Genomic DNA, 11,089 nt, shown 5'->3' with positions numbered 1-11,089 from the left:
TGCAAATATTCCAGAGTATGATTTTAACTATTATATTTATAAATTAAAACATTATCACAACAGAAAGATTTATTTAAACACGAAGACATTAGCAGTTTCACTTGTAGTGGCAGGAAAGAATACAGGGAAGGGAGCGGGCCCAGAGAGTGTGGGGTGGTAGCGGAAAGAAAGGGCTCTTGGCTGAGGATTGCCAAATTGTTCATTTAAAAAATAATTATTTCTAATTTAACAGACACACAGCACTTACTTTTCAACAGGTGCTGTTCTAAGCGCTTGTTACAAATTGATTTTTAACGGGCAATTCAGTAATTGGCCTTTGTTTCTCAAAACACAACATAGTTACGATACTAAATAATTTTCTCTTACGCACTTAAGGCTCTGCTGCAGTGATTGTCTCCATGGATAGAAGAACGTGAACTTAAAATTACTGAGTGGTTTTTCGTAGAAATGCCGGCAACCCTACTTGGCGGTAACAAAGGTTGAGGCCCCTTTGAAAAGCCTGATTGATGGTCTCCTAGAAAGTCTCAAAAGCATTGCGCTGAGAGCGGCCTATGTATCTGGGATGCCAGGCACTCACGTTCTCTTTTCCTTTACGGATGAATCCCAGAGTAGGGTCACTGCCGTTTTCAGCCCAAGTTGACAGGTCTAAATCACTTCCCCGCTCCAGATCTGGGAACTAGTTAGGGTTTACGTTTGTCACAGCTACTGTGTCTCTCACGCAATGAATTCTGGGAGACCAAGTCTCCGAGCGCCGAGTTTACCAGGCCCGGTGCGAACGCTGGACTTCAGTTCCCACAATGCCGAGCGCAAATCCGTAATTCCTGCCGGGGCAACAGCGCGGTGGCCGCCATCTTGCGTACGGCGGTGCAGCTTGTCCAGATGCTGAGGGCTTGGGGTTTAGTTCCTCTCTGCTTTGGGGCGGTGTTTGCGGGTTGCTTTTACCTTTTCAGATGTTCGTGTCTTTCTAGACGAGGATTTTATTGGGAGGTAAAAGTCAATGCAGAGCTGTAGTGTAAGGTGAGTAAACACCCCATTTTAAGTAAGGGTGGGGTAGTGACGGTGACGTTTGTCTTTTTTTTTTGGGGGGGGGGGCTCTCGTCTGCTCTTGGCTGGACCCTTTTGATTAGTCCGGAGTGCACCTTTGAGTCTCGGAGATCCCTTGAATTTCTGACAACCCGAGCAGCCTCCATTGGGACAAAGACCCCGGCTGACGCACTTTTGCCCGGGCTGCCCTCTTTAGAGGTCAGGAGGCCATGGGACTCAGGTTGTGTATAGGCCACGCCGTGTTAATGCAACCGCTTGTTGTTCTTTGAGACTTTTATGATATTTCGAATGAGGAAATGAGAAGCGGAATGATGGCCGGAGGCGCTTGGAAGGGGGGCCGTTTCCAAAAGGACGGCGTTCTTTGCAGTTGTATCATCTTCAGTCTCTGTAGGCCTACCTGTATCGTTTAGTTCGTCTTTTTTGCCCCTTTTCCTCTCTGTTAGAGGAACACCAGAGAGAGGGCAGAATGAAGAAGTATGTAAAACGGGCTTTGGGATCGCACTTTTGAGGGTCCCTAAGTAATTTCAGGGGAAGCAGAATTTATCTTTGAGATTGACCAAGCATGTGGAAAAGATCAGCGCTTTGATTTGGGGAGTTGCCAGATTCCTAAACGTAATGTGACATGTTTGAGTCACTCTTAGTGCAACTGAAGTTTGTTTGTTTATTTATTTTTCTTTTAAATTAATGCAGTACAGCCGGTTGGAAACCACTTTTACACTAACAGGAATAGGGTCTGTAAAGTCTGGCATTTCAGGTAACCTAACATTTGATTGCTAAGGAGACGCTGAGGTTTGAGAGCTGGATCCGTTTACTCCCAAAGATGTAGTGATTTTAAACAGTAAGGGTTTAAAATGCCATTTATCACACCATTTTGGAAATGTGTCAGTTTGGCTGGCAGATTTACTCTCCATCTTAGTACACAATTGTGTATATCATCAAATATATATTACTGATTTAATTTTCCAAACTTAAGTTCTTTAAGTTCAGAAATGCATCATTTCCATTAAAGGTGAGATATACCTTTTTTTTAAAAAAAAGATAACTTACTTACCTTCAGTGAGACTTGCCCCCCCTCCCCCAATCATTATAACAATACTTAAATAGTAAGTAGTTATAAAATGACAACTTTGTAAGTTTTGTATTTTGGGAAAATGTTACCATTAATTGTGTATATCACACATTCAAATGTCTTTTCTGTTTTCGTGTTTCTGAAAAACTTTTGTTTAGATTTTTAAAATATTAGCTAATAATTATGTGATTTATTTGTTCCCCAGATGCCTTATGGTGAAATTGAAGCAAAATCCTTGGATCATGGTGAAGAACTAACAAGTGAACCATGCTATAAAAAACTGAAGTCAGCTGAAGAGGCTTATGTTTTTTCCCACCATGGTAGTGCTGATTTTCACAGAATCCAAGAGAAAACTGGGAATGATTGGGTTCCTGTGACGGTTGTTGATGTCAGAGGACATAGTTATCCTCAGGAGGACAAAATCAAAGCTACAGACTCGCCGAAACCTGTGCGTGATGAGGTGCCTGGTAATAATAGACCAGATGTTATCGAGTCCATTGATGCACAGATTTTACAGGATACAGGTCCTCCATTGGTATCCACAGATGATGAGATATATAGCACAAGTAAAGCATTTATAGGACCCATTTACAAACCACCTGAGAAGAGGAAATGTAATGAAGGGAGGAATCAGTCAGGCACTATCAATGGTATAGCTGACAAAGGACGAGAAACGAAACAGAAATTTAACTCCAAAGAATCAGAGCTTGACAATGAATTATTCCAGTTTTACAAAGAAATTGAAGAGCTTGAAAATGAAAAAGATGAGTTGGAAGGAAGTTGGAAAGAACCTGAACCCTCTGAGGAACAAGTTACTGCCTGTCATCAGGGCCATGATAATGATCTGTTAAAATCTGAAGAAGGAAAGAAAAGAGATATTAGTAATGTTCTTCAGTCACATTGTGGTTATCCACAGCACGTGGGAAACGAGCCAGGCAGATATCCTTGTAATGGACAAGTAATACCTGCATTTTGTGATGATGCGTTTACTTCCTTCAGGCCTGAATGGCAGTCAGTACATTCTTTTATAGTACCCCCCGGTCCTCCTCTTCCCAGTTTTAACTATCATTTAAATATTCAAAGATTCGATGCTCCACCAAATCCACCATCAAATATTTTCCATGCCCAAGATGGTTCTCAGTTTCAAAATGGGTATTATGTAAATGGTTGTCACGTTAACTGGAACTGTTTGACTTTTGATCAGAACAATGACTATATTGATTGTAGTGAGAACACCAGTAGAGATCTTTCCTCTACAAATGGCTACAGTGTGCAAGATGGATATGTGAGTAATGGTTTCTATGAAACCAGTGAAGGATGTTGGAAAGATACTTCTATGGACAACCATCATGGAACACACAGGCTTATGAACCAGCAGTTTCAAGAGGAAAAGTTAAATAAATTGCAGAAACTACTTATTCTTTTAAGAGGGTTGCCTGGTTCTGGGAAAACAACGTTGTCTCGGTGAGTAAAGGATACCAAGTAAATACTTGGTAATTCATTACTTAAAAATCATAGATGATAGTTGTAATCAATGACAAATGCTTTCATGTTTCTAGCAGAAAAATTTTAATTTGTTACACTTGAGAATGGTATCTGATGGTGTAAATATTTAAAAGGATGTTTCCTGATGGAGTAAAGGAGAATTGGCATGTAAAGATTCTGCTGAGGGTTTTAAAAATAGATACACCATTGTATAATTATGACATGATGTAAGTAAATGCTATTTGAGAACTGTATTAGCCTTCCCTTTTTAAGTCAGATTCAAGAAGAGCTGGACTCAGGCTTTTGATTTCATTTTTTCAAACTTTATGGACTTGGACAAGTTTTGCTATTTGTTAATAGAATGAGTAATACTTATTTTCCTGAAATAATTGTGAGAAGTAAATGAGATAACCCAAGGAAAGAAGGTGTGGGTGTGTTTTAAGCACTGTGCTGTGTTCATACCGTTGATTGACAGAGGGAACCTTTTGATTTCTTTACGTTTAAGGAGTCTGAGGTGAGCAGTACCTGAGTAAAATGGAGTTACAGCTGGTGATATATTATTGCATGACAAAATGTTTCAAATTCTTGTTTTTGTTTACATTTTTAAAAAAAGAATATTGATGCACTTGATTTCATTTGTGAAATGAAAGCAGTTGTGAAAAATAACACAAAGAAAAATAATACAAATTCTTTGCAGTTTTTGTAGGATGATTCAAGATGTATGCTAGGTAAGGAGAAAAAGAAAACTTGATGTCTTGGTGGTGAGGATAAAGAAGTCCAAAGAACCATTATATAAATGTTTTGTATTTTCTTGCAAAACAGTCTGAATAGAAGTTTCTTCAGAAGCGAGAAATTAAAGATTAAACTTATGGTACAGACATTTATTTTAAGCTAGATCGTAAGCTGTGATCTTTGTAAATGAATTTAAATTTAGGTCTTTGCATTTCTATTCCTTTTATTTTAATGAAGATTTTGTAGAGAAGATGAGATTTCAACTCTTTAGAAAGTACAGAAATTAAGGGTGAAGTCTCACGAACATGGGCAGTCTCCTAGATTTAGAATATAAGACCAGAAGAAAGAAACAGTTGCAATTTGGAAATTGTATGAAGGGATCTCCTAGCTAGGGTCACCTGACTATGCGTGGGTATAGAATAAATTGAAGAAAGAAAGATGAGATTTGAGATAACATTGGAGTATGTTGAAACCGAAGGTGAATAAGGTATGTGATAGAATTTCAAGGAGGAATAATTATAGTTGGAAATGATAGAGGTGATTATATATAATATGCATATTTGAGGAATTAGGTGTATAGGAGTGGATGTTATAGTAGTAACTACCATTTGTGTCATGATTTACAATTTACAGAGTACTTTCACATATAAAAATCTTGTAAGATTGGTTGTGTTATTTTCATTTCATAGAAGGAGCAGAGGCTTAAGAGAATAGGTTCAGGTTAAAGGGCTTAGGAGAAGTTACAAAACCTGGGACAAGATCAAACTATAGATATAAATGATAGCGTGTTTCTTCTCTGCTCCTTCACTTTAATATCTATTGCATGCAGGGCCCGATACCTGACTCCTGACTTTAAAAAGCTTATTTAAAAGAAGCAAGCGTATCTGTTTAGGTCACCACCTTTTTTTTTTTTTTTATATAAATGTGTGTTTATTTACTTATTTTCTTTTAATTTTTTTAATTTAATGTTTTTATTTATTTTGAGAGAGAGAGAGAGAGAGCACAAGCAGGGGAGGGGCAGAGAGAGAGAGGGAGGCACAGAATCTGAAACAGGCTCGGGGCTCTGAGCTGTCAGCACCGAGCCCGATGCGGGGTTTGAACTCACAAACTGCGAGATCATGACCTGAGCTGAATGGGACACTTAACCGACTGAGACACCCAGGAGCCCCTAGGTCACCACTTTTTTTTTTTTTTAATGTTTTTATTTATTTTTGAGAGAGAGACGGAGTGAGTGAGTGGGAGAGGGGCAGAGAGAAAAGGGGACAGAGGATCCAAAGCGGGCTCTGTGCTGACAGCAGAGAGCCCAGTGCAGGACTTGAACTCATGCACCGAACCACAAGATCATGACCAGAGCTGAAGTCAGATGCTTAACTGACTGAGCCACCTAGGTGCCCCCAAAATGGGCTTTGAAGAAAGAAAGGTATTCAAGTCCCCTTCTTCTTCATTTAGTCCTTGCCCACCTCTCCCATCTTCATGTCCTTCTATAGTTGGATTAGCACCTGCCCTCTATAGCAGGAGACAGAATACCTGTCCATTCATTGTTGTCAGTACTTATTCAAAGGTTCTTTTGAATGCCTCTGCCTTTTGAGGTTTTGGTTTGTCATCTCAGCCCTCAGTTATCCTTCTGAACTCATGTAGTATTTGTCTTTACCAAATTTTTTACTTAATTGTTTACCCACAACTTTGCTAACAGATTTTAATGAAATAAGTTTTAGATTAAGTTCTAGCACAATTACAGAGTTTAAATATTTATGAATAAGCTAGTGCAAAACAGTTCATACCCCTTTGTAGGTACGTGGAGGTGCTAGCTCTTTGTCCTTTTAGGAAAACTTACGGTGCTTTGATTAAAGGTTTATTTCAGGCAGAATTCAACAATTTCTAGATGTGGAATTTGTTACCATTGTAATTGGCATCAGCCAAACAGAATCCTCTGGAGTCAGGGATTGGACACAGGACCATTTAGGGATCAAGCTTTGGGTGTCATTCCTAGGGGTGTGGACTATAGACCCTGTTCATACAAGGGAGGAAAGTTGAACCTAAGATATTTTAGGTAATATGCATTTCTTCTACTCTACTGGTTTCACTAATGACAGCAAATGTATTTTCAGAAATGGGCAACTAATTTCATTATTATATTAGCAAAATGTTGGGAGTTGATAAGAGATAAATACTGAAGGACTTTCAGAGAGGAAGAAAGATGTTACACTGCTGGTTTTGAAGATGGAGGAAGGGACCATATGGAGGTGGCCTTTAGAAGCTGGAAAATTTGGCGAGGATACAGATTCTCCTAAGGAGTTTCCAGGAGGAATGCCAGCCTACCCACATTTTGATTTTAGCACAGTGGAGCTGAATTCAGGCTTTTGACCTTCAGAACTATAATATAATACATGCTGTTTTAAGCCACCAAGTTTGTGGTAATTTGTTACAGCAGCCATAAGGAATTGTAGGGTTTTTTTTTTTTTTAGTTTTTTAATTTATTTTGAGAGAGAGAGAGTGTGGGTGAGTGGGGGAATGGCAGAGAGAGAGAGAGAGAGAGAGAGAGAGAGAGAGAGAGGGAGGGAGGGAGGGAGAGGGAGAGAGGAAGAGAATGAATCCCTAGCAGGCTCCCTGCTGTCAGCATGGAGCCCAATGCGGGACTCAGTCCTATGGGAACTGTGAGATCATTACCTGAGATGAAATTAAGAGTCCGACGCTTAAGCTTAACCAGGTGAGCCACCCAGGTGCCCCAAGAAATTGCAGTTTAAAGAGAAATGGGAAGAGATTTTTTTTTTTTTCTTCCTCTCTGCTTTTGGAGGAGATCTCAGTTTAAATTCCAGAGGAAAAGATTGACCTTTCCTTATGTAGGTATCTGTTTTTTTTAAAGAAAAAAATTTTTTTTGATGTTTATTTTTGAGGGAGAGAGAGAGAGAGGGAGCGTGAGCAGGGCAGAGAGAGGAGACACAGAATCCGAAGCAGGCTCCAGGCTCCGAGCTGTCAGCACAGAGCCCCACGCGGGGCTTGAACTCACAAACCGTGAGATCATGACCTGAGCGGAAGTCGGACACCTAACCGACTGAGCTACCCAGGTGCCCCTAGTAGATACCTATTCTTAATTGAAAGAGTATTTAGAGAGTGAAGTGCCCCAGTGAAGTGGTTTGGGGATAAGGGTATGCAGGGTCACTCAGTAAATAAGGAGATAAAGCATTCATGAAATGTCAGTTCTACTCAGATTTTTTTTGGAAAAATCACTTCTGGTCGTAAATGCACATGGATTATTAGAGAAAATAATGTATAGTTATTAGAAAATTTAAAAATAAATTATGAAAATTAACTCATAATAGGCCATTAGGGTTCCCAAAACAGTTAAGGAACGGGATTCACTTGTTCCTTACTTAAGTGAAGAATTATAAGCACAGACTGCTAGTTATCTGTGGCTGTGTAACAAATTACCTTATTAAAAACAGTTAAAGCAACAAACATTTATCATCTCACAGTTTCTGAAGGACAGGAGTCTGGGTGCAGTTATCTGGGTGCCTCTGGGTCCAAGGTCTTTAACAATGCTATTGATTAAAGTGTTGGCTAGGGTTCTGTTCTGATCTGAAGGTTGGGGTGGATCTGCTTGGAACATCTCTACTGAGGTTGTTGACAAGGCTTAGTTCCTTGTGAGCTGTTGGGTTGAAGGCTTCATTTAGTTGCTGGCTATAGGCTGGAGACCTCCCTTGGTTCTTTTCTCCTTGGGATGCTCTCCATTCACAGCTCGGATAAGAGAAGGGGAGCCAGCTTTGAGCCTAAAACATAAGTCACTTTTTTCTATAATCTAATCTCAGAAGGGACATTACATCAACCTTGCCATATTGTGTTAGAAGCTGTAGTCACTGACTCCCACCCACACTAAAGGGGAAGGGATTATAGGAGGGGGTGAATACCAGGAAGCAGGCCTCATTGTAAGCCATTGGTTTTGTCTCTGACACTGCTATGTAACTCCAGGAGCCTGATTTCTGAAGTCATTTTTTTTTCTGGATTTGTTTAATATCAAATTGGCAAAGTTGTCAGGAGAGTTAAATGGGGTCATAGATATACATAAAATGCTTGTCATATAGTAAGTTTTCAAAAAGATAGATATTCTGGAAAATACAAATCAAGTAGCCAGTGAGTTCATACCTGATTTTTTTTTTATTAGATACTTGATTTTTCAGAGTTCTAAGTTTTGACATTTGGAGGATTCATTTTAACACCTTACTTAATGTGTGAAAGTTCTAATGGAATCAGACCATAAGAATTTTGAAAATGTTAATATTTTTAAGTAACTTATTTTTGGTTCAGATGGTTGATATGGCATCAAATATATCCAAATAGATTACAGGTAATTTTTTATATAAGTCCCCAAAATAAAGCTTCACAGTTTGAGGTAATTCAGGGAATTTTTAAAAGCTGCATGAACAGTCTGGGAGGAAAAAGTCTCTCTCCAAGCTAAAATTATTTGCTGTAATTATGATTTATATATTTAAGATGTTCTTCATAGAGGTTTATTCATGTTTGATGTTTACTTGGTTTAATGGTGTAAGTTGATTTGCTATCTCCTCCCCTCTCCACACCCCGCCACCTACCTTTTTTTGTGGTTAAAACATTTCTTGGGTACAAAAGCTATTATACGTTTGTCGTATGGTATTATTAATATCTGAAAAATCAGTGCTAATAAGAGAATGGAAAACAATGAAACAGGATGTCTAAGAAAGGTGGTATCAGTTTTCTGATACTGTTGAAAATAATTTGATATGATAAGGCTGATTATGGTCAAAATTATTTTTAGATGATTGAGCTTTGGTTTGGAATGCTAATATTGTAGCATTTTTATATTCTGGGTTGTCTGTATAAACAAATAAGATGCCAATTATGTTAGATAGTATATTTTGGAAAAATCATGGTGACTTAAAAAAGAAATCCAACTCCAGCCTCGCAAATAACTAACCATTTAATTTCATTTGCTTTGTTTGAAGTAATTCAAACTATAGTTTCTATAATTGGAAATGCATGTTTAAATTTTTTTATTTTTATATCTGCACTTTTATTTTTATTATAAAATGTACAAGCATACCTTGTTTTATTGTGCTTCATAGATACTGCGCTTTTTACAAATTAAAGGTTTGCAGTAACCCTGTGTCAAGAAAGTCTTTTGCTCCATTCTTCCAAAAGCATTTGTTCACTGAATGTCCTTATGTCACTTAGCAATTCTAAGAATATTTCAAACTTTTTTATTTTTAGTATATTTGTTATGGTAATCTGTGATTAGTCATCTTTGATGTTACTATTAAAAAAAATTTTTTATGTTTAATTTTGAAGGAGAGAGAGACACACAGAGTGTGAGTGGGGGAGGGGCAGAGTGAGAGAGGGAGAGACAGACTCGGAAGCAGGCTCCAGGCTCTGAGCTGTCAGCACAAAACCAGATGCAGGGCTCCGGCTCATGAGCCGTGAGATCATGACCTGAGCCGAAGTCAGATGCTTAATTGACTGAGCCACCCAGGCAACTCATATGTTACTATTATAATTGTTTTGGGGTGCCACGAACTGTGCCCATATAAGATAGGAAACTTAATTGATAAACATTGTATTCTGACTGCTCCACCAGCCTGCTGTTCCCCATCTCTCTCCCTATTTTCAGGCCTACTTATTCCCTGAGACACAACAATTTTGAAATTAGGCCAGTGAGTTACCCTACAGTGGTCTCTAAGTGTTCCGAAAGGGAGAGTTGCACGTCTTACTTAAAATCATAAGCTGGAAGTGATTATGCTTAGTGAGGAAGGCATGCCAGAAGTCAAGATGGGCCAAAAGCCAGGCCTCTTGAGCCAAACAGGCAGCCAAATTGTGACTGCAAAGGAAAGGTTCTTGAAGGAAATTAAAAGTGCTACTCCACTGAGCACACAAATGATGATAAAGCAAAATAGCCTTGCTAGTATGGAGAAAGTTGGAGTAGTATGGATAATAGATCCAACCAGCCACAACATTCTCTTAAGCCAAAACCTAATCCAGAGTCCTCACTCTGCAGTTCTGTGAAGGCCAAGAGAGGTGAGGAAGCTACACAAAAGTGTGAAGCTAGCAGAGGTTGGTTCATGAAGTTTAAGGAAAGAAGCTGTCTCCATAACATAAAAGTACAAGGTGAAGCGGAAGTGCTGGTGTAGAAGCTGCAGCAAGATGTAGCTAATTAATGAAAATCTAGCTAAGATAATTAATGAAGGTGGGTGGCTACACTAAATGACAGATTTTCAGTGTAGACAAACATTCTTTTACTGGAATAAGTTGCCATCTAGGATTTTCATAGCTAGAGAGGAGAAGTCAGTGCCTTAGCTTCAAAAGACAGGCCGACTCTTTCTTGTTAAGGGCTAACACAGCTCGTGACTGGGTTGAAGGCAATAGTCATTTACTATTCTCAAAATCCTAGAGCCCTTAAAAATTATGCTAAATGCACTCTGCCTGAGCAGACAGCATGGATGACAGCATGTTTGTTTACAACATGGTTTACTGAATATTAGAAGCCCACTGTTGAGATCTATGGCTCAGAAAAAAAGATTCTTTTGAAATTATTACTGCTCACTGACTGTATACCTGGTTACCCAAGAGCTTTGGTGGAGATGCAGAACAGGATTAATGTTGTTTTCATGCCTGCTACCACAACATTCATCCTTCAGCCCGTGAATCAAGGAGTAATTTTGACTTTCAAGTCTTATTATTAAGAAATACATCTTGTAAGGCTGTAGTTGCCAAAAATAGTGATTCTTTGATCAA

At 38.9% G+C, this 11,089-nt stretch overlaps 1 protein-coding gene across 13 annotated transcripts in view; it reads left to right on the top strand.

Moving 5' to 3' along the window:
- Positions 1-835: 835 nt before the first annotated feature.
- The window catches only part of LOC102966143 (NEDD4 binding protein 2 like 2), a 105,837-nt gene continuing 95,583 nt past the window's right edge, over positions 836-11,089 (top strand). For all 13 annotated transcript variants that reach the window (XR_006221283.1, XR_006221299.1, XR_006221312.1 and 10 more), the window contains exons 1-2: positions 836-1,017; positions 2,319-3,577. Coding sequence is in view for 9 of the 13 variants with exons in the window: in XM_042996726.1 (XP_042852660.1) it covers positions 2,319-3,577 (1,259 nt within the window). In the remaining 4 variants the exon portion in view is untranslated. The remainder of the gene's footprint in view (positions 1,018-2,318; positions 3,578-11,089) is intronic.

This window comes from Panthera tigris, chromosome A1 (assembly GCF_018350195.1).
Source record: "Panthera tigris isolate Pti1 chromosome A1, P.tigris_Pti1_mat1.1, whole genome shotgun sequence".
In the NCBI taxonomy this organism is placed as follows: domain Eukaryota; kingdom Metazoa; phylum Chordata; class Mammalia; order Carnivora; family Felidae; genus Panthera; species Panthera tigris.
Note: the sequence above shows the minus strand (reverse complement) of the source record. Positions and strands in the feature narration are given on the sequence as shown.